Source organism: Hippocampus guttulatus, chromosome 7 (assembly GCF_054856545.1).
Source record: "Hippocampus guttulatus isolate MCC_2025c chromosome 7, RoL_Hgut_1.0, whole genome shotgun sequence".
Classification (NCBI taxonomy): domain Eukaryota; kingdom Metazoa; phylum Chordata; class Actinopteri; order Syngnathiformes; family Syngnathidae; genus Hippocampus; species Hippocampus guttulatus.
Window position 1 is genome coordinate 13,212,715 of NC_141267.1, and position 27,558 is coordinate 13,240,272.

The window sequence follows — 27,558 nt, forward strand, 5'->3', positions numbered from 1 at the left end:
TACAGTCGCCAATTCACACACCAATATTAAAAAAAATAAAAAAATCACACAAGAAAAAAAAACAAGAATACGCATGTCATGCCAGTAGCTTGTGACATTCATGACTAGTGATGCACCGGCACCTCTGGGGTCACATATAAAAATACGAATCCAAAATGGACGATGAGCCCATATTAAAAAAAGAAGAAATGAATTTGTGTAGATTACTCCAGTCAAACTTGGCTGTAGCAGAAGCTTTAAATAACATCAGATTCTAAATGTTATACCAAAAAAAAATCCAAAATCCAAATTTATGCACTGGAAGAGGCACAGACAAGATAAACGCTTCAAAATGAAGAGAATAAGTTGCTGGGAATGCTCCTCCAAAAGTTTCTTCGCTCGAGGTGAAAATATGCATTTAGACACCCGTTGTCAACTATTTGCGTGTTCGCACTCGAAAACTCGGGATAACCGAAAAAAGATCATTTTCAGTTTTCAGTTGAAAGCTGTATTGTGTCAGACCCCCCCCCCCCCCCCCCCCCCCCCAGTCACAGACATCGGCCGCATTAACATAAAGGGCGGGAGGCCACCTGAGCAGTGAGGCTGCTCAGCCAACCTGAAATGGACCGCAAGTGAGACAGCTACCTATATTATTCCCATGATTGTGTCTTTCGCCGCCGTGTTATTTATGGACCACATCCAAGGGGCCGTCTGATTGGAGGAAAATAGAGCCTTTTAGGAGACATAAATTCAAGGTCTTAAAAGGGGCAATAAATAGAGAGTGCTGTGCCGAAGTCTTTGGCCATCACTAGCTTTGTCGTTTTATTTGACTAACACAATTAGCAATATTATCCCCCCCCAAAAAAAAACAGGGGGTATGATGCCTCTCACAAAAAGCCAGCTCCTGCGTGAGTACCCTTACGATGAGGTTTGTGTCAGTTCATGTTTAGGGGCTGTGGCTCTCCTTTCCCACTTGTAAATCCTGTAAAATTCCATCCACCGGATTGCATCATACTAAGAGTTGCATGTCATCTCTTGTCTCTCTCATCATCATTTGAACCTGTTCTCAATATGATGCATTGCAGCTCGACGCCATTAACTCATTCACTCTCAAAGACATTTTTAAACGTCTTTTCAGACTTGATGCTGAATGAGTTAAAGACCGCGACCAAAAGCACAATCATAAAATATTTTTAGTTCACTATTGATGGAAATTGCGCATTACTATAGTTGGCACGGCGTAACTTTTAAGACAGCTCCTGTCTTGGATCTCATTCGATTCTGCAGACATCCCTAATATTGTGGCCAGCGCTTGTATTACTTTTGCATGAGACCGAGGCCTGAACTTCTGCTCGCTGTGACATTGTTGTGTACTTGAAGCTGTCGCTGTGCAAAAGCAGAGCATATAGGACATGTATTCATCGTTGGCTTTTTCATTCACTGTAGAGCATCTTCATAATTACACAGAGGCAGACTTGGTGCACACTCTGCATGCGCCAGTATGCCATGCGGAGCAAGAAAGCTCCACCGGATTAAGAGAAGCCGCTCTATTACTCTTTATTGTTTTTTTTGTTTTTTATCCAGACTAGCGGTCATTATTGGCGGACAGCAGTCTGTCGACATGTAGGCGGGAATCTTCTTAGCTGGCAGATTATATAGTACCCCTCCCGAGTCTCAATCCTCCTCCCCTTCACGTATCTTGTACATGTCACAGGATGTAGGCATATCAACAGGGCATTGGCAGAGGGACACGTTGGAGAGCTGACTCGCAGAATGAAAGGCGCTTTGAATTGCTTGTTGCTGAGAGACAGCAAAACTGTCAGGCATGTGCTGTTGTCTGTCTTTTCATGGGAGAGGGAAGGACCCGAGCAGCCGCATGAATAGCGAGGAGGCTACCTGGGAGGCATCTCCAGGCTTGTCAGAGACAAGAAATCTCATTCACGCTGCCAAGAATTACAACTCGAGCGACGAGGAAAGCCGAAAATAGCAGTTGTCTTTGCATAATTGGAACAAATGCAAGTTGCAAAAAACTAGTGGGGTGTACAGTAAAACATGACACTTTTTACTGGTCTTTGCCGTTGGGCGGCTTAGCGTTTCTGACAAATTCCTGATCTTGTAGGTTGCAATTATTTGCCCCCTTTCCACCTCCTGCATCCCTTCCCTAAAACCCCCTCAGATAGCCAAAGCAGCATTTAATTGTGGAGGGCTGAGCCGGGGGTAAGGAGTAATCAGATGAGGGCGCGGGCAGGGGGAATCACGTCGGCACACATACTGGCTAACCGGGGATTAATAACACTGGCATCTTGATTGGAGTTCAGCCGGAGCGGGAGGGAGGGATGGAGCCCGGAGTGGCGGGGATGACGAAAAGCGCAGGAAAAAAGGGAGACGAACGGGACAGTTAGAATGACAGGAGACGATCAAGGACTGACAGTGGAGAGACAGAGAAACAGGGAGAGATGAGGGCAGCGAGTTAGAATCGTGAGAGGGAGTGGGAGGAAGAAAGAGTGGGAATTGGAGGCAGTGCAGTGCGCTGCAGAGCAAAGGGGGGGGGGGGGGCGAGAGAGAGAGAGAGCGCTGTGGAGATGAGCTGTAGAGACGAGAAGCCTCTGCTGTTGAGAGCCAGTGAGACGCTGGAGGGCTGCAAGAGGAGACGCAGGTCCAAAAGAGAGGTTGAGGGGCTCCAGGGACAGGAGCGGGGTGGTAAAAGGTAGAAAAAAGGAGCCAGGGTGATAACATCAGAAACGGGAAACGAGGCTCGGGTGGTTTGAGAATGAGCTGCAAGTGGGAGCAAATCGGATAAAAGTTGGAGAGAAAACGGCAAGAGTGGGAAGCGAAGACGGATCGCGGAGATACTGCCGAAGTTGATGTCAAAAGTGGGAGGAGATTTATGGCAAAAGAGAAGGAAGCTCTCGCTATCTCAGGAGTCCGTCCCCCCCGTGCTTCTCGTGGACATCAACCGTCAGCATGTTCTCTGACAGCAGAGCTCCGGTGGCCAAGGAGCACAGAGCCTTCAAGCCTCATGCCCCTCACTTCATCCCGTGGCTACGCAACAGCCTCAAGTCCCAGCAAAGCGCTGACCTGGGGCTCAACGGGCCCTACAAATCCAATCCCGAGCTCCACGACAATCTGGCCCCTCTGGAGAGAACCAAAGGGATTGGGATTTTCTCTATCCCAGGGAAGAACAAGACGAAGAAGAGCGAGCTGCGTTGCAACGGCGTGGGAATGGCCAGGATGCTGCCCGTGGTGCTGAGGGGCCACCACATCTTAGGAAAACAGAAGGAAGGCAGTCCAGCCAAGTCCAAGCAGTCTTCAGAGGTGGAACTCGATTCCATTAGCCACAAGAGCCTCGGTGGCGCTCCCACGCCTGGCTCCCCGGTCACAAAATTCGGGCCTCTTGTGGGAAGTCCCTCGGTTCCTACTTCCGCTCTTCTAACTGACGGTTCAGACTCTAAGGTTGGCGTCTGCATGGAGGAAAGCAGGGAAGATGTTTGGGACTACACCGGCCATGTTATTCATCAGAGAGACCTGCAGTCATCTGTCTGGCTCAGCTCAAACCCTCAGGGATCATCGAAAGATGGACAGCGTGGCTTCAGACCTAGTTTCAGCTACATCAGCAGGAACTGTCAGAGCCAAAGAGACCTGAGCGTGCTCAGAGAACCACCTGCGGAGGGCTCCGGCGCCCCGCTCAATGGAGTCATCTTTTCCACCGAGGTTCCTCACAGAGGTCTGGGCTTTACCACCACTCTGCGAGGTCCAGGGAAACACGGCAAGCGCATTCCAGCGTTGGGCGCGAGCCAGGCCAGGTGGCTCCGGCACAAACCAAAGAGTCTGGAGGACTCACAGAGGACGGGGACGGACTGCAATCGAAAAATGGTTCGGAACCAGCTCAAGCGGGTGGTGGATAACCTGGAGCAGGTTCTGACTGCACTGAGGGATGTTCAACAGGAAATGAAAGAGGTAAAGATATTTTCAATCGATTCTGCGGAACTGGTTCGGGGGTTGACTCGCGGGTAATTCCTGTGTGGAGTTTGCATGTTCTCCTCATGCTGCTGTGGCTTTTCTCCAGGTACTCCTTCCTCCCGCATGCCACAAATGTACAACAATGTCACTTTATGAAATAGAATATAAAGAATTAAATAGTTTATGCATCATCATTAATCCATTGCAGTTCCTTCTGGTGTGCATGACTTAGACACTGGGGGGGTCGGGATAATACAGTCAGGCACACAAACATAACTACCGTATTTTCACGACCATTCGACGCACCGTATGGTTGGGCGCAGTCTCATTAATGGGTGCTATTTCTGTATTTTACACATAGACAAAACGCACTGTATTATTGGGCGCAATTTTAAAGTGGTAAAACATACGCCAGCTTAAACATACGGCATGCATGCGCGCACGCTAAAAACACGTTAGCTTGTAGCATACGGTAGCATGCCAAGACATACAGATGCAAGCTAAAAACACGTTTTTAAAAAGGCAACGGAAAACTGAGTTCCGTTGTATTTTATTTAGCCATCGTACAATGTACTCACGTTTTTCGATCAATCATCACCCAGAAATCCATCAAAGTCCTCATCCCCTGTATCAGAATTGAACAATTGTGCAAGTACCGGTAATCCATCAAAAACGCCGTGTTCCCTCTCGTTGTCAGTCACTCTCATTGCCATGTGGCTCCACAGAAATGATGCCGGCTTTGCCAAAAATTTGAACAACAGTGCAAGCAGACACGTTCGTCCAAGCAGCCACAATCCATTCGCAAATTGTGGCGTGACTCGCCCGGCGCTGCCTCTCACTCTTTGTAAAGTTGTGTTTGCCATCGATCATTCATTGTTCCCATGCCGTTCGCAACTTTACATTGAACGCCCGGTTGATGCCGATGTCCAGCGGTTGGAGTTCTTTAGTCAAGCCTCCGGGAATAACGGCAAGCTCAGAGTTCATTTGCTTGACTTGGTTTTTCACCGCTGCTGTGAGATGGGCACGCATGCCAAAAGCATAACCGATGGCTTGAAGTTTGAACTGAGCTTCGTAGGCGTGTCTCTTTGTAGAATTTATTTTCGGGGGTTCTTAGAAACCAAAACCGAAGTTGTTTTGCAACAATGCACATAGCCACACTCTATACAGGTGTTGGTACCTGCTTGGGGCGTACCTTTAGTGTCCACTTACACGCCCACCCTTCACTCATTGGCGGACATCTTCCCCGCATGCCTGTCCTCACTCACATCTGCCTTTTCTCTCTCTCTCGCTCTCCATGTGTATATATATACACGCCCACCCTTCACTGATTGGCCGACTTCTTTGCCGCATGCCTGTCCACAGTCACTTCCGCCTTTTCTCTATATAAACAGCGTGTCGGCTGTCAGTCAGGTTTTGGAACTCAGCGCATAGACAAGACGCTCCGCATCATAAGGCGTCCTGTCCATTTTGGAGAAAATTTTAGACTTTTAATGGCGCCTTATAGTCGTGAAAATACGGTACTGTGGCTCGGTGAGCTGCAGTAATAGTAATCATTTTTTCTCAGAGGATAAAGAATATATGCGAGTATTTTATAATGTCAGTCTATATGTATTGCTGCCCCATTCATGTTGAAATATCACTCGTTTGAAGTGATACAAGTCAACCAGGCTAATGCTATTCATTAGCCTCCCTATGTCATTTGCTATTATGCGTTAGCATGAAGCTAATGGGCTGTAAGTAAAGTGAAAAAAAGCGGCTAAATGACAATTACTGTCTTGAGAAACTCCTAAGTCGGGTCACTCGTATTGCAGGGCGCCACTGCTCAAATCAATTGAGTTACAAGTTTGTTCACAGAACGAACAAGTTAAAGTCGTAAGTCAAGGCACCACTCATAGAAAAAAAGGGTGCTCTATTGCGGCCTGCAATGCTGAACTTTCTCTTCCATAAAGTAGTTCATCATTATCGTTTGAATGCGGTTATGCTACCTGTCATGTTGAATGTGTGTCTTTTTAATTAACTGTCATGTTAAATTGGCATTGCATGTTGTTTATGTAACTGTGACTTGTGTGTGAAGCAGTTCCATTGGATCTCTTTCTCCATTTTGAAAGGGTTTCCATTAACTCGAGCCATCTCGATGTTGATGTCTGCCATCTACTGGTGAGCGGTCTTACTACAACTTAAAAAATGCCTTTGTGCAGAATGTGCTGCCCCAATGACAAGCCAGCGGACCCTTAAAAGTACAAATGTATTTGTACTTTTTAAAAAAATTATATTTATTTACCATTATGCCCATACAAAACCGCTGCACTGAAAAACATGTCTACTATTACATATTCAAATGATATACATTAGTTTAACACATTTTAATCATGCGTAACCGCACTAAGTAAATCCAACAGAACCAAATATTTTTTTTTTCAGTACATGTACGTCTTTAGACATTAATATGACTTTGCATTGGCAAACCGAATGCCTTCAGCAGAATTAAATATGCATTAGAGAGTCAGCATTTGGGCTGGGTGCATCCAACACAGTCTGCAAATTATTCCCGCAACTGCGCTCTTGCTCCCGCTCCCATCTCTCATCTCCGATATGTGCGGTGTTTGCTCTCAAGTCATGCATAGTTGTTTTGGTTTTTTTTCCTTTATGGGAGTGAATGAGACGAGAGTCACGCCTCATTTACCGCATGCGTTCACGGGCTTCTTCCCGAGATGATGCGCTGTGACATTAGGCGAAGCATCCACCTGCTTCTCTGTGTTCTTCCTCCTCCTTCGCCGTCCCTTCCCTCTAAACTTTTCTTTCTCCTGGGCAGATGCCGTTCGAGGCTCAGCTGGACCGCTTTTCCCCATCCATTTATTGCCGTGGCCCTCACGTTGCACATTATCCGCACTTCATCCGCAAGCTCGGGCATTAACCTCATCATCCGGGGTCAGGGGGGAACGGTTAGCGTGTGCTTGTGTTGATATATCACTGATGAAAGAACATATCGCCTCGACAGGAGGTTGGCAACCAAGCTGACGCTTCTGTGACAAAAAAATAAATAAATCCCCAATTTTCACAAAGGAGTCAACACATCAAAGACAGACAAAGCACAGAAGACTTTTTGTCGCATTTCTGTTTTTCAAAGGGCCTGATCTATCATTCTGTTGCATGAGCCCGGTCCCTGGGTTTGATTTAGGAACCAATTACTGGTGGAATTCTAATGATCCTGCAGCTCTTTTAAGTTAAACCCATTTGACAGCCGCTACCAACGGTAGAGCAAAAGTTGAAAGACAATGTTTTGCTACGCCATTTAACGGATTACTGTCTTCTCATCAGCATAACAGTCATGTCGACTGACAAGAGTTAATGGAAATGATAATTCTGTACCTTGCAAAAAATGTAAATGGATTTTTCCTTTTGTGTGTGTGTGTGTGTGCATAGCTGCTGATTTGTTTGCATTATTCCTGCAATCTGCCAAACAGGTGTGGCGTCACATAAATCACTAAGTTGATTATTATTATTTAGGCCACAATTCGATAGAATTTGGGGAATTTGTCGTCGTGAACGCTTAAGCAACTGCAATTCAAAGTGTTTCGTAAATTAACAACACTACTTGAAGTGGATAAACCGCCTTTCATATTTATTCATAGTTTCTTTGGCAAATGAAAAATAAAATATAAGTAAAAGAAATCATTTCTTAATTTATAATAAATCCTATCGTGTTTATTGCCACACAGATGCATTTATTGCTTGTGTTTGCTAATAAATACATGGCAAGATGACCTTAAAAAAAATAATCGCATAATAAATCACAATATTGAGGGGGAAAAAAATTCACCAATTTTTTCCAAAGTCATTCATCCAGACTTGGTATCGTGGTTCTGATTCTTCGGCGAGCGACATGAGGGCAGTCAATTTCCCATAATGTGTCATTTACCTGTAAGCTGATTCTACGTAACGAACATACTTGCTGCAATATTGACCATGTTGGTATCATTGAGACCACTCATTTGTCGTCACTCGTGCAAACTGAGGCCCAAATAGTTAGCATCTGCTTTGACGCTCTTTGACGATATGAACGTCTCTCAGCATTAATCGGCACCACTTGAAGAACCGTGATTGTTTATAATCAACACACTTGGGAGCAGCAGCAGCAGTAAATCAGGGTCCTGCGCTCTTTTATCTCTGGTGATTCCTGACATTATAACAAGCTGCGAGTCCAACGCCACACACACACACACAAACACTCACTCTACACTTCAAAGTAAAACCAAAAGCCTCCGCCACAAAGCTAGATGATAGGAGGGGAAAAAACAGGTCATCCTCTGACATCAGCAAGGATATTTTTTTTACAACATACAAAAAAAAACCCCAACAACAACAACAATAATAATTCTGTTCTAGCTGAGGATTTATCTGCGCACAGGTGGAGGGAAAGGTCAAACATTTTCCCCAGAGTAATTTTCTCCAATCCTCGCAACTGTCATTATTTTATTCCGTGTGAGTGTATGTGTGTCAAACAAAAACACCAGCTCCAGGACTGCCTTATTATATAAATATCCACCGTCCCGTTTGCGATCATTATCTTACTCATCGTCGGTTCCTGGATTTTACGTCAGTGCTTACCAACCTTTATTGAGACAAAGCACATATTTTACATCCGAAGGCTCTCACGTAAACACCACCAAGCAAAAATGTCACAAAAATATCTATCCTGAAATATCGATGCTCTCGGCTCAATTTAATCCCGAATTGAGTTAGCCATGACCGACTCTGTTGTATGAATGGCAACAGGTGCGCGTGCAGGTTAATTCCACCTTCTGCCAGCAGGTGGAAGAGCATTCAGTTTTGTCTGTCAATACAGTGGTACCTCTACTTCCGAACGTTTCTTAACCCATTCAGTACCAGCCAATTCTGGACCAAGTCTGAAAAGACGTTTAAAAACGTCTTTGGGATTGAATGAGTACATTTTCAAGTTACGAAACGTCTCAACAGGAAAATATTGTCCCTTGTTACGAAAGAAATGTCAAGATACGAAAGGTAAAAATAAAGTGTGGTGTGCTGCTCGCAGCTCCGAGCTTCCTGAACGCAACGTACTTATAGCTGCTCTGCCATTGCCTATTACCGAACATCATCCTGGCATCCCATTGGCTAAGAGGGACTTCAACCAAATCTGTTTATGTGTGTAGATAGATAAATAGGTAGAAATGTGTCGATGCAGTGTCCTCGTCATTCACCCCTTGGGCCATGAGGTGTTCCGATAGTTTTACGTAAATGTGAATCACCCAGAAAAGTGTTCACCAGTCGCGTGATCGCTCATTATGGTGATGTTTGCTTTGGACATTTTCGAAGGGTTGTCAAACGCCGACAAAAACAAACGTCCTTATGCTTTAGAAAACATTTATATCCGAATTTTTTTGGGGGGGTGGTGGGGGGGGCTAGGAACGGAGTAGGGCATTTAAATGGAAAATGCGTCTCTATTTACAACATTTTCTAGTTCAGAAATTTCTTCCAGAACCAAATAATTTCCTAAGTAGATGTACCACTCTATACGACACCGGAATAAATAGACGAACAAACACGTCCTATTTGATGTAAATAAATGATTATCTTCAGACCACTGAAGTTAAATTGGAGCGTTTGTGATGCAGAGGAGTTGGGAATCATTGACTTAGTGCGTAAAGGTATTGCCTGTCTGTCCTGGAGAAACTGACTGGAATCAGAATTTGATTAGAATCTCAACAAATTAACTTCACATGACAAAGTCTCTTGTGCTTTCTTCAACAAGAGATTTTTTTAAAAATGCAATGTTAATTGTACCGATAAACCTTCAAGCATAAATTCTGTACCTGGAAGAAAAACAGCATCATCAATTTTCATCATGTGCATTAATGTTCTCCTTAATAAATGTAAAAAAAAAACATCAAACTTCCTACAATTTAATGTTCTGTGGCTTTATCTGTTTATGGATTCGCCTTTTTGTGTTGACATTTCAAGTGTCGCGACTGGAGGGAAAAAAAACATTTTGATGTCAACCCTTGTACATTAAGTTTGGTAAACACATTAATGTTGCGTATACCGACTTTAACACAACTTTTCTGCGCTCCACCAACAAAACACTGTTGCGTGGAGCTGGACATATGACTCAAAGAAAGTGATATAATCAATTAGGAAATAGAAATGCATTCATTTATTAACCCATTTACCATCATGCATTTGTTTAACTTATATGATGAAACAGGAACGTCCAGTATGGAATCTGATGACAAGAAAATATTTGCTGCTTCTCATCAATGTAATTGTCTCTAAATAAGCAATAGTCGGTGTTTCAAGTGTACCAAATAACAGCCGCACATTTTGGGCTTTGGGGGATATTTTTCACCCCACAGGTTGCGTTTCTGATTGAAACCTAATCATTAAAACCTTGCACTTAACATTCTTATCCGATGAAACCATGGTCTGATCATCCAAAAGCACATTATCTACTTAATAGCAGGGATGAGCTGTGCTTAGCTGATAATTACGTGTTAGATGAAGAACATGTACGGTTCCGAAATTTGGATGTTCGGCTCCTTGTTAGAGAATGTAATGAAACATCAAATGGTTCAAAAATGTACATTTAAAGGTTTGGAGAAAGTCAAATAAAGTTCACCCGGAAAAGGATCTAGCGCACTTTACGTTTGTCCTGAAATTTTAACGAAAAGATTAATATCTCAGGCTTGCACAAATCAGTGGCGATATGAAACAGAATTCGAGCCGGTATGGAAAAACCATTATTGAATCCTAATTTTTGGACTTGGATCAGAACAACATATTGTTACGGTCAGACTAGAATGTAATAGGACGCTCACGACGCTGAGTACATCGGTATGTGGGGAGTGTGCACGCTAACTTTGAGCTAATATGGCGGCCAGTTAGCCAGTTAACGGTCTATGAAGCCCACCTCGGCAGTCCATCGGTGCGTGTCCACCTCCGTCCTCGCTCACTCCATCCCGCACGGCAACAACTGAAGGAGGTTAGCCCCAGACAGAGGTTTCCCCAGTTAGCCAGCAAGCTCAAAACCATGTAACCGGTCGGTAGGACGATCTGCACCAAACTTATCCCAAGTCACTTGCTATGGTGACCCTTGACAGGGGAAAGTTGTTTTTTCGTGTTAGAAAATGTCAGTAATAAAATGAATATTATATACTCATTAACGCGATAACTCATTTTTTGGTAGCTTTAACTCATCAGTATGGATTGTTTTTACTCCTTGTTGGACCAAAATCTTGACCCAGTGTGTTGGTTCAAAACATCAACCCAGTGCAGTCCATTTTGGTCCCGGCGCTGGTTGTGCGATTTCACCCAAATGAAGTTACTTTTGAACCAGCAGAGAATGAATGGCTGGATGAACGTCAGGCTTTGTAAAGCACTTTGGGCACCGTATGACGTAGACAAGGCGCTATTTAACACTGTGTGGTGTTGTCCAGGTAGTTCATCAGATCGACTATCTGACCTCCTGCATCGACCTGGATGAAGAAGAGCAGCACCAGTCAGCAGGAGGCGAGAGCTGCTCCTCTTCTGGCTCCAATGAAGTGACGGTGATCAGCGCCCATCCGAGGCCCTCGGTGTCAATAGAACACAAAGGGGCCACTTTCACTCTGAGGAGAGACCATCCCAGTCGGAGGGAATCGCCTCCACTTGACTTGCCATGCCAACTGAGCACAGAGTTGACCAGAACTATTCGGTTCGGAAGTTCTCCCCGACGTGGAGGGCTACTAACGTTGGTCAACAATCCCGATTCTTCAACTCAGCCGCCCCCCACGTCGTCCCCTCAAAGAAGCCTCCCCGTCCGGCCGCCCACCCCCGGACTCTCCCCGCTGACAGTCAACCTTCCCAAGTCTCCTCCATCATCCCCAGGAGCCTCATCCTCCGTCATGATCAGCCCCATCTCCCCCGTGTCCCCAAAATGTCATCCGACCGCCGTGCTCGGCCCATCTGTCATCATCGAGCCGCCGCGAAGCGACCACCCGGCGACCGTGCGCTTCTGTCCGTCCGCGACATCTCGACACCCATCTGCCAGCTGCCCACCCACAGACCCGGAGACGCCGGTCCATGCGGATAGAGAGAGGCGAGCGTCATCGGCGGGGCCGCCTCTGGTGGGGGCCGTCAAACCGCCATCTGGGCAAGGCCGCAGGGGCCGCAAGCCTCCGCCTTACCCTCACAACAGACTCTCAGACTGCGCAAAAACAATGCAGGATCCCCGCAAAGCTCCTCCGTACCCTGAGAAAAGAAGACTGCTCTCAACCACGGTGTGAGACTGCGGCCCTTCCAACAGTAAGTAAGTTCATTTTATTTATGTAGCACTTTTCACAGAGAGGATTTGGAAAGTGCTTCACCGAGGCTGTGTTGGTAATCACTCCCTTACCCACTATACAATGGTAGCTGGATTTGTGAGAAATCTCAAATACTCATATCTCAAATCAATTACCCCAATGAAATGAAATTCCATTAATCTGTTCCAGCTCCCCCACATTGTGCTCCTTCTGTTGTGTGTGCTTTGTCCACCAAAGTTTAATACAGACATAATGTAGACACACACACACAGAAGAAGAGTTTCACAACCGACTAAGTAAGCTACAATATTAGAGATATGAGTCGTATTTCACAGACGATAAATGATACTTACCTTTTTATATCTGCCTACTTGTGTTGCTTCACCGGTTGTGTTCAAACATCCTTTGCCCCGTGACAATTTTACTGTAATATAAAAAAAAATACTCTACAATTTTACACTGTCTAAAAACTTCCCTGGCAAGTTATTAAACCGTTTTTGCAACACTTTTTGTCACTTTTGCTCAACTTAATCGTTTCACTTTTTTTTTCCTTTTCTGCCACGCTTGAAAAGGAATGAACGATGGTCACTATTTTAATATATGCCATGATAAATTGTGCTCACACAAATTATTTTTCACTTTTGTTATGTTCAACCAAACAATAACATTGTTTCCGAAAGTCCTCTAAACCAGGACACAAATACAGTATACAATTACAAAATGTACAACATGCATCTCAACAACATAAAACACATTAGTGATGGCCGGATTTCGCTTTGCCTTCTAAAGAGGAATTTAGGAGTAATTGGCGGAAATCGAATTGTATGCACCTCACGTTTTCGACACTTTCATCAGACTGTCATAATTACTCGTCAACAGTAACCGTTTCCTGCTACTCAATGCAATCCTCAAATATAACAGCAGGGGGCACAATAATTTAAATAAATGAGAACTCTTTCACAAATAAGATACATTGTCATTTTTACCATCATGCAGAAAGGTACGTTGTTTTAATATTACCATAAACTTAAAATCACAACAGTTACATTTTTTTACAAGTATTATACTGTACAATAGAATGAAACCAAAGATCAAAACCTGTTTTTGTTGCACAAGTAAATTTGGCAGAGACAAGGGATGGAGACTGTTGACATTGGTCTACAGTCCCTTAGCCAATCGGGATGCAGAACCCAATGCACTGTTTAAAAAAAAAAAAGTTTAAAAAAAAACCTGCACAAAGAAAAAAAATCTGTGAAATAGCAAAGCCGTGAAAGGTGAACCGCATTTTTCGTGAGGGTTCACTGCCATAGTTTATGCTAATGACAAATAGCATACAATAGATGTTCGGGTACTAAAACAATAATTTGAGGTGGTCGAATGATGATTTTTTTGAGAGAGGTGAAGAGAAAATTGCAATAGTCAAGACCTGAGGAGACGAAGGCATGAATGATCATTTCGAGATCATTTCTACCCAACAGGAGAGTTTCAAGGCCGGGCCACAATGAGATGAGACAGACCAGGTTTCCAAGGTGACAGAACATAGACTTGGGGTGAGTAAGGAAAGAACAGCTTGTCTACAAATCTCCCTGGTACTTAGACTCAACACACACACAGCCCATTATAACATCTGTCCGGGTTAATGTTCTGGTAACAAGAGCCCCTGTGCAGATGCTCGCTTTGTACCCACAGATTGCACTTTTTGGGCTTGATGATCCCAAATTGTGGCCGCCAAATTGTATGTTCACTCCAGCAGATTGACGGCTATTTTATTTTTATTTTTTTTGGGGGGCGCTAGTTGTTTGACGCTTGATGTACTATGATTGTGGCACAGGGTGTAAAAGCTGATGATTTTCAGAATTTTAGAGAGCACCGTGTGTGCAAAAAGTTTAATGTGCTGGAATTGGAAGTGTCAGGGGAAAAAGCAAATAATGCGAATTACACAAAATAAATCTGTTAATTTGATGATTTTGGGGCAGGCCAGCAAATGCATAAAAGGCATGTTTTGTTTGATTTAACTCATCCTGATTGCGTGGGAATTAGATGTATGTGTCCATCCTGCGTAACGCTGACAGCACACCTTGAAAACTGATCTGGGCACAAGGTATGCCGAAATGACACAGACAAAAAGAAATGTAGAGTTGAAATGACTCATTCTTGTAACTGTCTCCAAGTCGGTCGGCACTTGGATTATTCAGAAGCTCCAAAAATGCATTGCTGAATAGACGATATGTCACAATATATATACTGTATATATATTTTTTGGCACTTCAACAAATGTTTACATGTACACATGTGGACAACGGCTATCTCCTGTCATCTCTCGTTTTGGCTATGCCTCCTCCCCGCCACAAAAATGGCAGCCATCCATTAGCAACGGTACCAGTTTGCACTACTTTTTAAATACAGTGGTACCTCTACTTACGAAATTAATTGGTTCTGGAAGAAATTTCTTAACTAGAAAATTGTGAAAGTAAAGACGCGTTTTCCATGTAAATGCCCTAATTCGTTCCACCCCAAACACCCAAGATTCAGACATATATGTTTTCTAATGCATACAAATGCATCAAAATATGTAACAAATACATGTTACAATTAGATTATTGCAGAATAAAGGAGAGTCATGCATAATGCAAAAAAACAAAGATAAAAGTAAAGAATAAAAATGATGGTTATTTAAATTTTAACCGCATCCTTATCGTTTTTTTCCCCCCTCTTTAGTTTATGTTCTTTCTCAGAAGTGATTTTTGCCTGGCCTTTTGTAAAGAACTGATCCGAGGACTTTTGCTGTTGTCGGCTTTTAACAATCGTTCGAAAATGCCCAAGGCAAACAAACATCAGCATAATGAGCGATCACCCGACTGATGAACACTTTTTCTGGTTGATTCACATTTACGTAAAACTATCGGAACACCTCATGGCCCTTCATTCGTAACAAGAGGAAATATTTTCCTACTGAGATATTTCGTAACTTCAAAATTTCGTATAAAGAGACATTCGGAAGTAGAGGTACCATTGTACTGCTTTCCAAAGGCGGGCGCGTCCGTTAATTCTGCCGGTCCGACATTCTCCCAAATGGCCGGGGCAAGCAACAACTCTTGAGCGCATGACCACCTTGGGAGTTTCAAAAACGCTACTCGGCATTGGAATATAATGGGAACTAATTGCAGCTCAGACTACTTTGGCTCAACGGTGCATAAAAGTACATGCAGCAGAGAAGTGACAAATGGTATCCAGGCCAGAAAAGACTAGAGTAGCGTCTAGCAGCTCTGAGCTGACAGGGTCAGCGTACTCTCGACAGGGGGCAGCTGGCCATTGGTTGAGTCCTTCAAAGACCCCTGGTGTTCGAAAAATCCTATTGCCTTTGCTGCCTATGGTTTGACTGACCCAGGCCGCAGTCTCCATCTGTTCCCTTTTAACTATCAGGAGATGCAAAATAGAAGAAGTAGGGGGAGAAGTAGTGGGCAGGTGTGTGTGTGTGTGTGTGTGTGTGTGTGTGTGTGTGTGTGTGTGTGTGTGTGTGTGTGTGTGTGTGTGTGTGTGTGTGTGTGTGTGTGTGTGTGCGTGTGTGTGAGAGGAGTCTGTGGAATGCAGTCCTGATTGACTCCAGCACAGCAAAGCCATGTTTTATTCATTAAGGTTGCTCGTTGCTCACACCCGAGGTGTTTATGTAGTTTATTTCGAGCAGGTTCTTTAAAAAATAAAATAAAATAAAAAAGATTAAATTGCTTGGTGATCTTAGCATCACTTAAGCCAAAATCCTGTTTGGTCATGGTGAAGAAGGTAAGTTGATTTGCCAAGGACAAAACACGAGCAGGGCTTTATAGTTTGGAAAATAAAACAACAGTATAATCTAAAAAAAAAACATTTGGTGAATTCAAAGTATATCAAAGTGATCTATTATGAATGGTTGTCATCTGCTGTGGGGTTTTATTCAATTTAATTAGGAATTTTCAAATATTATTCATCCAAAAAAAAAAAAGACTCAAGGTTTAGCAGAATGGAAAAAAATGACTCAGGATGGCTGGCTCAAAATGATTATATAACACAATCAAATCCATCCATCCATTTTTCTGGGACACTTGTCCTACTATGGACAGTTGAGAGTCTTGAATGAGCCAAACGTATGTTTTTTGGATTGTGGGAGTAACCCCACATAAGCATTGGGAGGACATGCAAACTCCGCACAGGTTTAAGATTCCAACCTGGGATCTCTCAATTGTGAATCACATTGAATTCAAACACACAAACAATCGGGCTAAACTTTAGTTTCGGGACAAGAATACAATGCGAGTAATATCACAAGGATAAAATGACATAAGGATACACACACGTCATAAATTACAAAGATACCATTTTAATTTTACGCCCAAATTAATGAAATCCTCGAAGCGTGCACAGATTAGGGGACATGGAAGAGAAATACTGTCACCTAGTTGCAGTTTATAGGCACTATGATCATGATTATGTATGTTGGCAGGCGGCAGAAGAAGCCATGTTGAACTTTCGGATTACTTTGTAGGTATTTATACGGTTGAATTCATTCAAATGCAATTTTCATCCTTGTTTTGGAAAATAAATACAAAGTCTTAAGCACAGTCAAATTCAGTGTTCCTCCGCATATTCAGGAAAATTCACCTATTTGCTGTTTATGTGCTCGGGTCCCATTAAAAAAAAAAATTTGGCACCATCTCGAAGCATGTTGACGCTATGCAACTATATTAAAGTGTGGGAGGGTCTTAATTTAGTCAGGGAATTGCTGTCTTGTGGCACGTATAAGCAGTTAACATTTTTAAGGACGTCAATTACATGTAGATTTTTGTAGCAGGAATTGGTCTTCGACTACCCCCGCGCGCACATGGTTTCATTCGACTAGATTTTAGTTGACCGCTAAATTGTCCAACTTTGGGGGCATTTTATTTGAGATGCTCCACCGTTTGAGGCAAATGAGTAGAACGGAGAACATCTTTATTTTTGCATTTTTAGTGCGGCCAATCTGCCACATCGACCTTTGACTCGAAACTCCAAAGTCAAGTTGAGCTCATCAAAAGTGGAACATGAAAGTATTTAACAACATCTCATGACAGCCTTTATCAGATGGCCGACGAGATATTTTGGAGGGAGCAGCAGAGAGGCGGACCAGCTGGCAAACGAAGTCGTGTCTGCCCAGCAGCAACATCATGAGTGGACTTTTATAGCACGCCATCACAATCTGCCCCTCTTCTTGCCAACGTGGAGTGTATTTAGAACAAAAAAAAAATATATTTTTACATTCTGTTCATGGAGGGGGATGGATGGCGGGTGTGGACGGGAACGTTAGATGTGCAAAAGAGTGGTGATGTCAACATAAAGGCTGCCTGGAGTGTCATAAAGAGGACACGAGTGAAGTGATACCGAGATACAGAGCATCAGGAAGGCTTTGATGCTTTTATTACAGGGAGGATGCCTCGTGGGTGCCGTGACTGTAGTCAACATCAACTGGTCAAGTGTTTCAGGTCAATGTGACTTTTTTTTTATAGATTTTAACAGCTTTGGGGGGCGGGGGGATAGGGAGGGGCAATCGAGACGAACTGCTATCTCTAGGCTTAACATGAAATGGATTAATCCCTCCCGACGCTTCTATATAATGTATATGCATGAGACCACAATGATCAGCGTCGTATACGTTCCCATATGTGCTTGCAGGATTTAGTCCATCCCTGCAAAGCCTTTCCCGCGTGAAACGAAGAGGCAACAATGAAAGCCCTTTATCTCATGGAGAAAAAAAAACATGTATCCCTGGACGATACATGCTAATGGAGCAAATACATTTAGAAACATTAATTTGAACGGAGTCGTGTTTGCTGGGCAACTGTCTCGCGCTGTTGCATCAGGGCAGAGATGAAATGAAGATGATTTGTGTGTAAAAATTGGTTTATCTTGGGAATGATAAGAAGCATAAAAGATTTGACGCTGAGACACTATTTATATCGAAAATGTCATTCACACCAAGTTGAACTGGAGCCATGTTTCGCAACCTTTATTGAGCCGAGGCATGTATTTTACATCCGAAAAAATCTCAGCATACCAACAGACAGACACAAAAGTGGAAACATTGAACTAATGATCTACTCATCTCAATTTGCTTACGCATGTGGTTACGTAGTGTGAAATCTGGGCTTGTTTAGTTGAACATGATGCTATTATTCTGTTGGATCAGAAGCAGGTTAACTCATTCACTCCCAACGACGTTTTTAAGCGTCTTTACACACATGGTCCAGAATTAGCTGGTACCGAATGAGTTAATTGTACCTTCTGCCATCTAGTAGAAGATTCCTTGTTTATTTATTTATCTATTTATTTTTTGGGGCAGCTTGCAGCACATATCCAATATTTCAACCAATTAGGTCAAATTGGATAATTTCCTGCAGGGCTGATAATCTCACGCCACACGAATACAGTGCAATGCATCAGTGTTGGGTGAGAGATCACACAGGTGAGCTCACCCATCACGCAATTTGGTCAATAAATATTGAATTTCCGACAAAAAATGTATCTTCGTTCATCTCTCTGCCAGGGTGACAAGCAGAACAAACAAATGCTGTTTCATAATAGATGACGATTCAGCTTTGTGTCCACTTTATTTTTACGGCGTGCCGTGAGATTTAAAATATGTTTCATGGGCTCAACAGAGGTTGGGGAAACGCTGGATGAGGCTACATTGCGAGAGAGCGATTTGGGAATCGCTAATCTAGTCAGCATCAAAATTCGGAACGTTTTTCTCGTCTTGACTGAGAAATGGATCAAAAAGCTTACTTTTCAAAGCAGACGAACTCGCCGAGTATATCAAGACAGTTGTCGACTGTCAAAACAAATCAAGATGACGTTCCCCCCCCCCCCCCCCCCCCGTCTTTGGACTCAAACAGCAAACAACAAAGTGTGAACATCAAAAATTCACAAAAATATTTTTGAGCATGTGAACGTGCAACAACACCCATCACAGCAATAATTTGGCGAGGTGTCCATCCATTTTGCACAGGAAGGACAAACTAAAGGGTTTGGATTGTTTGTCAGAACTCAAATCAACCAACCGATCAACGTGCGAGGAATACCAACTCCAAAAACACAAGAATTTTCAGTGACAGCTTGAATTTATTGAATCAGGGTTATCAAGTTGTTGGGGAAAAAAAAGCATCTTTGTGCAAAATGAAGTGACATCTTATTGACTTGTGTTTTCCTAGCCATCACTAAGACATGGTTTACATCCTGTTGGGACCACCGAGGAACACCTGGCAAAAAAAATTTTAAAATCCCTCCTAAAACCGTTTCCTCAACCTACATGGGCCGCCACCAGAGGTGATGCAGCAAAGCAAACAAGGTATGAACATCACAACGGGGGGGTCTGTAGTTCGTCTTTTATTTGAATTCATCAGAGAACAGAGGGACCAGGAATTAGGGAAATGTTGCCTCCGTTGAATAGAAACATCAGATTTAAGAAAAAGACGGGTGTCTTGCTTCAGGACAAACAGCACCCAGAAATATTACAGAGGAGAGGAAAAGAAGTTGTTTTCTACAGCTTATATGTGGAATTTTTTTATTCATCGGAAAGGGATTGGGAATTATGGAAGCGTTTCATCTGGGGGATGGAACCAACAGATTTGGGTAAATGATAGCATCTTGCTTCGGAACAGCACCAAAATTGTCGTTTTTCTAAATGTTTCAAGTTCACGTTAAAGAAATTTTGAAAAGACACCCGTTTCAGAAAAAGTCGCTACCGTTCTAAAAATACCCGCTGACCAAAATCAACCCTTCCCGTCACCTACCCCCCCCCCTCGCCCCAAAATAAAATAAAACATCACACAAGTAGTGATTTGTGAAATGGGTTGGAAGTACTATTGAAGAAAATGTTTGTGAATATGATGTGATGATACTGAGGATTATAGTACAACTGGGGGCTTTTTCAGTAAAGTCCTGAGAGGCCCATACGACAATTATGAAAAAACAAACAAACCCCGATTAGATGATTGTGATGATTAGAATTGCACATCAGTGATTCCAAATGGAATAGCCCCACACATGCTGCAAAAAGATAATAAGTGACAAGAAGAATGGTCCTTTAAAGTAAAAACATCATACAGTGAACTTAAAAAGGATCTTGTTGATGGTATTTATCACCGGGAGGGGCAAATGCTTGCCCACTTGTATTGTGGTGATCCTCCTCAGTCACTCAGCCATTCTTCCAAATACCCCAAGACCATTGACGATTGAGCTTAAAGTCAAGGACGCCTGACGCGGCTTCCGAGCGCCAGCCGCTCACAGCTCGACGTGTCTCGTGCGTCCGACCGCCATCACCTTGGACAGTTGAGCCTTGAACTTGCCTTCAGTGTGGATCACTGCGGGGTCACAAATGAAGAGGAGATTATTGATGAGGGCAAACACGACGCGGCCTTTGGTGTTCAACTTGAGATGTTTTTTATGGATATGCTCTTTAATTTAAATGTGAAAAATACTCATTTACACGTCATATCACATTTTCTAGTACACCGACCTCTCATGCCACCCCACCAAACCCCGCCTCCTAAGCTAACACGCACACGCTATATGTTCTGTACTTTCTTCAATTTATTGAAACATATTTCTGATGTGTTTTTTAAAGGGGAAGTGAAGTCCAAAATGTTCTGCACAGTAATGTGTTCTACACGCCACCGCCAGTATAAACACGACATTCTGATTCGTGTTGCGTTTGTGGAAAATCAATTAAGCAGCAAAATCCACCTGTTTTTATTCATCTCACGGTTTGGCCATTTTGCCATTTGCTCTCAAGTGAAAATAGCACTACAGTGCCTAAGTGATGTCATTTTTCAGTCGACAACGAGTGGCAAAATGGCTGCCTCCCTCTTCCTGCTGAGATGCATAAAATTGAGTGGATTTTGCTGACTAATTCATATTGTACAACTGCAATATTAATCAAAATCCAGCGTTTTGTGTCCATTTTAATCCTGTTCATTTATTTTAGTAGTTCAATGCAAAAAGTGAAACGTATACAGATTTATGAAACACATTGAGAGCACTTTTCACAAGGCCAGGTCCAAGAATTTAAAATATTCAAATTTTTTGAGTGGGTTAAACTCGTCTAAGTGCTAATCATTTGAAATTGTGTGTGTGTGTGTGTGTTTAGTAATTGTACACTACCGATTTCACTTTTTGAACTACTGAAATCCTAATTTATCGATATGCACGCGTGGTGTCGGAAGTTAAACACTCCCATATGTATGTGCCAATTACAGAGTGATGCACGGATGCAGACCGTACTCATTGACCACAGTTGTAATATGGCTACGTGCTCTCCGTTTTGGCAAACACACAAGGATAACCGTTCAATGTCAGAGATGACAAACGTCAAACCTTTCCTTCCCTGGAGAAGCTACAAGTATGACAACTGAGTCTAAGAGTGACTCAACAGTGCTACCTTTTGGAGAATCTACTACAGCACTAAGTAACCTTATGTAAGGCATCTCCCTGAAAACCGAGGACCCTCTCTAATTTATTTATGTCCGTGACCCACCAGTTGAGATTGACTGCATTCGACGCATTTAATTATCTGCTGTAGTGCAGCCATCCTCAGACAGACCAAAAATTGGATCATTCTCGGGTCCGGATGGTTGTTGGTTTTAATTAATTGACATTCTGGACAGCAAACAAGCCAAAAATGTTGATTAAAGTGAATTCTAATGTAGTCTGCTCACATGAGAGATGGGGGTGACCTCGACGCAACAAGCACTGGGAGATGATTAAAGCTCACCTGTAGACTCTTCGATGGTGTATTCCTCTGAATTAAGCTCCACATCACGCTGTCCTGCTGCCATTGCCACTTGCGACTGGAAATACACACACACACACACACACACACACACACACAAATATGAAGGAAAGAATAGGAAAAAGAGGTTGAAGACTTGACAACAAGATCAAGGGGATGCTGCATGGGGCTTTTGTGTCCTCATTTAGTAATTTATTTTTTGCATATTTGTGTGTGTGTGTGTGTGTGTGTGTGTGAAGCAGGTGGAGGGAGTGCCAAGAGAACATCCTTAATGTTGGAAGGAGGCGTGGCCACAACAATCGCTCAGGAAGACAGTCCAAACACAACCTGTCCTACATGAAACCAAAATAAAAGTTTCCACCTTTTATTTTTTTGCCTCCCTCTTCTCTCCTCTGTCTGATGTCATGTTTTTGTTTGGGATGTGTGGTGGCTACAAGCCCAAAGTAGATAAAATAAGTTTCCATGGAGACAAATGGTGGACAATAAATTGCAAAATGAAACAATAAATTGAAGGGAAAGTTTAAAAAAAAAAAAAAAAGTTGTGGTGATATTGTGCGTCATTCCATTTGGCTCAGCAATGTTGACGACAACCCATTAGAAGCTTAATCTTATCACACCTCAAAAATTAATGACGAGTACGAAAAATAGTGTGGTTTACAAATAGTGCATCTCTGGTTAGGAATACAATCTGATTACCTGATTACCTGGATATCATTTCCCATATTTTACGGTCCACAATAAAGACAGCAGAAAATGTCTCGCTGTGTTTAAATGAAAAATAAATAAATAAAAACCACAGTCTGGCCCCAACGTTCAACCGCACAATCAAAAGGACTTACTGAACCAAGGTACATATTTTGCATGAGTAAAATCTCACAGCACACCACCAAACAAAAATGTCACAAAAACGATTTGGGATAGTCCGCCAATCAGTGTCATTGGCGTCCTCAGGAAAGAAAATGTGTAAAGGCACGATAAAATGAACTGCTAAAATCTCAGCAAAGTCCTCTTACCTTAAAAAAAAAAAAACCTACACACGTAACAAATAACACAAACCTGTCCATCCAACAACAATGCAGCGGACGTGTAGTCCGAGCACTGATTGCAAGAAAATTTGTCATGTCATAATAAAGTCATTGGTGAATAAGCTCCGGATGATTTTTATTACCGGGTACCCCATTTCATGGGCAGCTCACAAAACATGCATTTGTGTCGTTATACACTTGATGACTGGACAGGTATTCCGCACACCAAAATGTGTAAAGAGAAAAGTCACTTTTCCACAAAACGTCTCACTGGCAGTGTTAATGAAAACTGAGCATGACTATCTTTGTATTGCATCTCATAACATTTGTGCAGGTGGGCAGTGACTCCATGCGCTTGCAAGAAGCAGTGTGCATGTCAAAATTGGCGGGTGTGGGCAAACAAAAAGTCACTTTTTATTCAAGATATTGTCAGCTCAGCTATATGAAAGGCAAACTTAGGCAAGTGTAGGGCGCAGACATCCTCAGCCTTGTACTGCCAAGCTGGAGGCATCCTTATTTACGGACTACACCAAGGAATGTTTTGAAAAGTTCGCTCTCTCTGCCGCTTTGCTTTGATTATGTGACATTTGTGCCGACTCTACTTTCCAAACCACCTCGAGAGTGCAGGGAAACACTTTGATCAGCACAGTGACAGGGGCAGTGAGGTTGTGGGTGCATACAGGGAACATCCGAGGTAATAGCAAGTCGAAACTGTCGCCGGGGCTCGTGCCTTTGCGATGGCGCTCAATTGGTGTCAACTTTTGCTGTCCGACATCGGTGCCGTGCCAACTGATCACACGTTGAGAGCAAATAAAAGTAGAAGGACCATATTGTGTTATATTTGTTGTTTTTACAAATTTTGTTCTGTCTCTGGAGGATCCGACCACAAATCAAGAGTGAAACGATCATGCCACTATCAGAAAATGCATCTGTTGTGGTAGCCGTTAGGTACTTACACCCTAATTTTGTTGGTCGTTTTGTTGGATGTACAGTTTAGCAGGACCTAACAGTCATAGCTTCTGACGAGTCAAAATTCTTTCATTGACTTTATGGGCTCTTGCTAATTTCAAGAGAGGGTGTGGAAAGTGTGCTATAATTCGGAGGATTCGTGTTTGTGAAGATGAAAAGACAACCATGATGAAAAGTGGTTTGTTCATACTTACGGATGCATTTGCATATTCAACTTTGGCTCCCTTCATCTCCATTTTGAACGAGGTGAAAAACAAGTATGATTTCCCTGTGGGCCTTTGCAGACAAAACAAACAAAATCATTAGTTGTCATGCATATTAATTAATTTGCATACATTCATTCCTGTAACTTGGGATGGACATTGTAGCCGATTAATTGATCGTTATTTGGTCGCCGGTGTGGAATTGTTTGATGATGAATCATGCCCTGAAGCAATTGAAGCAAAATGGAGTTGTTAATACACTCTTTGAGAACAAAAGAAAAATGACATGGTCGCCCGGCCGCGCCAATCAGATGCCGGTAAGATGGCGTTGTCCGTATTGACCGATGAGAAGCTCTGTACTATCAGCGATCGCCTGGCACAATGCAAATAAAATACAAATTTTAAAAACTACAAAACACGCACATCGCCGACGCGTAATATTGTGAGCAACGTTGCTATACGTGTATTTCCCCTGCTGAGAAATCCAATGTAGTGACATGTAATCACAAGACATGCGGTCGAATTTGTGTTTCAGTGGCAAATTTTTATGCAGTCGGGACGAAATTGCACAAAGTTATGTGCAAGCACACGCTGCAGACAGACGAACCTAGGATGACAAACAATGGAGTTTCCATCATTCTTGCTATGCCAAATTACAGCTGCAAGTGTTATAAAAGCGCTATATGAATGAAGATATACAGTATTGTATTCAACTGACAAGCAGCATGTTTTAGCAGGTGCAAAAACGTGGAAATACTTCAAGTCATGTCATCAGTACAGAGAGGTATAATTTTTCTTGTTGTTTTTCTTCAGCTCAAGCATTTAAATCATTTTAATTATAGTGTATTTGTTCAGACATACTGAGAGAGAGAGAGTTCCACCCTCTTATTTAGCGACATATTTGTGTGTATGTACTGCAAAGTGGTAATTAGGTAAATATTTCCTAGAACTTAGGTTGTATAACACCTTATGTGTACCTTATTCAATGATATAAGATTTTGTTTTCTTTTTTTAATAAAAATGAAATGAGAATTCTTAAGTAGCATGTGTTTTCAGTGTTTAGGATCATCAAAAATATTCAAGAATTTAAAAAAACAGCAAATTTACTGGTCACACATTTGGTCAAAAATGTAGTTGCACTGTCTTATATTTTAGGGGGAAATTGCCACCATTTAGGGGACTGAACCTTGTACAACATTTGCATGTGCGAAAAATAACTATTGGAGTGATGTACATTTTCAACAGTGTGTTTGCATGGGCATGTGAGGACAAATGGGATTACTGCCACCTACAGGACTAACGCTGTGTGGTACTCGTGCGAACTTTTCCAGTTACTGTACTAATATGGTGGGTCGTGTGCATGCGTACGCGTGTTGGTATCACCTCCACACAGAGCAGGAAAAATGCCGGTTGTCTTCATCAAGGCCCACACTCATGAGCCATTTCTAGAAACAGAGAACGACAGAGGTCAGCACTAACAAGAGCTGCAATTTTCTTGTGCGCGTGTATGGGGGTGGAGGTTTTGTGAAACTAACCTCATTGGTTCCTCCTTGTGCACTGAATGAGAATGAGCATTCATACTCCCCCTGAAAAAAAAAAGCAGAATGTTGACACACCTTCGGCTATATTCCATCAACTATGTCTTCTCGCCATTCATGTTCAGCTCATAACTGCTAAGTGCCGCTGAAGCTGCAAATTCATTGGGATCACTAGTTCATACATTTATACATTTTCAGATAGCGGCATGATCGTTTCACTCTTGATGGGTGGTCAGACCCTCCGGAGACAACAAATTTTGTAAAAACAACAAATACACCACAATATGGCCCTTCTATTTTTATTTGCTCTCAAAGCGTGATCAGTTGTCACGGCACTGATGTCGGACAGCAAATTCATTGGTATCACATTAAAGTATTTATCCAGCAAATGTGCAAATCTATCATCTCGTTTAAACTGTTACTCAATAAAAATGAATTATTAAAACGAAATCAATTGTACTACAGTTCAACTTGAAATCATGTTGCTCTACAACAACTAAAGCAATTTTAAGCAATGCATTTATCAGTGCAACAATCCTGATAATCAGGGCTGTCACTATAGAAATTTTAGAATCAATTATTCTTTTGATTTATTAATTGAATAATAGGACAGATTTTTATTTTTGCACTAACGTGTATTACGAAATAATTATTTTCGCAATTAATGTTAGATTAGAAAGAAAAGATACTGTACAAAAAAAACTGTACAAAATGAATTCTTGCGCTTAATGTCGGTTTCTTGATCAGCAGTTTTGTTCCGTCCTTGAAGGGTAATTTTTATGCAAGAGAGCCCTTTGCACTCGGGAAAAAATATAGTACAGTATAACGTTATTTTGTTTGCTCTTTTATACATGCATTGAAAAATGTACAATCAAAGTGAAATATAATAAATTATAGCATGTACTTTGCACGTATGCAATATTAACATCTCCGTGGTTTGGAAGTGCGTTGTACTATGAATGGCGCCTTTGCAGCAGCCAGCAACGTGTCCGTCGGTCATTTGATGTGACGTAATCAAAACGCGACATAATTTAGTTTGATGCCCCCCTTGCAGAGGAAACTGTGACACTTGGGCTAATTAATGCCGACATTAAAGCGTTCAAATTAAAAGTGAAGAAAACATCCACTGAAGCGCTTGGTGGGCGCTTTAGCCTCAGAAAATACATTATAGCATCATGCAGAAAGCTAGCCAATGTTTATGCACATCGATATAACGGACGTCCGGCCTTTTTGGTAAGCAGCGCTTATCCCTTACGTTTAGCAAGACAATCACACACACACACACACACACAAATGAAACCGCTAAATGACATGTAAACAAAGAAAAGCAGACAGTGGCTAGTGTCGTGTGACAGTGATAACACAGGTAAACTGACATAGTTTTAAAATGACATTTGAACAATAAGCAACATTACAGGAAATGGTTTTAAGCAAATGCGCGCTAGGTGACTGAGTCGTTCTTACATGAAAATACATACAATTGACTCGGTGAAGGTGTACATCGTCCCTCCCGGTCTCACGTCAAACTCCACCGTTTTCGTTTGTTCGTCTGAAGCATGAGCCCGATACTCAGACAGAAGCACCACGAACAGAAGACAAGCTGTCAGGTGAGCAATACGAAACTTCTTTGTGGTTGCCATTCTTGTATGTGTGTGTAGTCAAAGTAACTGTGGCGATGGAAAGACGAGTGTGTCCATGATATGCGTGGCTTCTTCTACTGTTTCTCGTTTGCTACTGTCAAACTGTTTTTTTCTGCTCATGGTCGCCACCCATTGATTGCTGCTATGAACC

The 27,558-nt window shown here is 42.5% G+C and overlaps 2 protein-coding genes across 4 annotated transcripts; one reads left to right on the forward strand and one right to left on the reverse strand.

Moving 5' to 3' along the window:
- Positions 1–2,335: 2,335 nt before the first annotated feature.
- On the forward strand, positions 2,336–22,399 carry LOC147202312 (uncharacterized). Of its 3 annotated transcripts, none has more exons than XR_015101384.1 (5): positions 2,337–3,936; positions 11,391–12,237; positions 13,715–13,786; positions 19,454–19,590; positions 22,272–22,399. XR_015101384.1 is itself a non-coding variant. In XM_086115669.1 (3 exons), exons 1-2 carry the CDS (start codon positions 2,944–2,946, stop codon positions 12,216–12,218), a joined length of 1,821 nt encoding a protein of 606 aa, XP_085971795.1. In that variant the 5' UTR covers positions 2,336–2,943; the 3' UTR covers positions 12,219–12,237; positions 19,454–19,587. The 3 variants fall into 3 exon arrangements, 1 of the variants encoding a protein (XP_085971795.1); XR_015101385.1 differs by having other exon boundaries at positions 22,275–22,399; XM_086115669.1 differs by lacking the exons at positions 13,715–13,786; positions 22,272–22,399 and having other exon boundaries at positions 2,336–3,936; positions 19,454–19,587.
- Positions 19,345–27,479, reverse strand: mydgf (myeloid-derived growth factor). Its single transcript, XM_086115670.1, has 6 exons — positions 27,246–27,479; positions 25,765–25,815; positions 25,613–25,674; positions 24,221–24,302; positions 22,015–22,090; positions 19,345–20,605 (listed from the first exon to the last, which is right to left on the reverse strand). The coding sequence occupies exons 1-6, from the start codon at positions 27,405–27,407 to the stop codon at positions 20,526–20,528; spliced, it is 513 nt and encodes a 170-aa protein (XP_085971796.1). The 5' UTR covers positions 27,408–27,479; the 3' UTR covers positions 19,345–20,525.
- Positions 27,480–27,558: the final 79 nt, after the last annotated feature.

Coding starts and splice junctions, on each gene's coding strand:
- LOC147202312 (XM_086115669.1), top strand. CDS start 2,944: ATGTTCTCTGACAGCAGAGCTCCGGTGGCCAAGGAGCACAGAGCCTTC. Junction 3,937..11,390: donor TTCAACAGGAAATGAAAGAG/GTAAAGATATTT, acceptor GGTGTTGTCCAG/GTAGTTCATCAGATCGACTA.
- mydgf (XM_086115670.1), bottom strand. CDS start 27,407: ATGGCAACCACAAAGAAGTTTCGTATTGCTCACCTGACAGCTTGTCTT. Junction 24,303..25,612: donor TTTTCCTGCTCTGTGTGGAG/GTGATACCAACA, acceptor TTGTCTGCAAAG/GCCCACAGGGAAATCATACT. Junction 22,091..24,220: donor TTGAATATGCAAATGCATCC/GTAAGTATGAAC, acceptor GTGTATTTCCAG/TCGCAAGTGGCAATGGCAGC.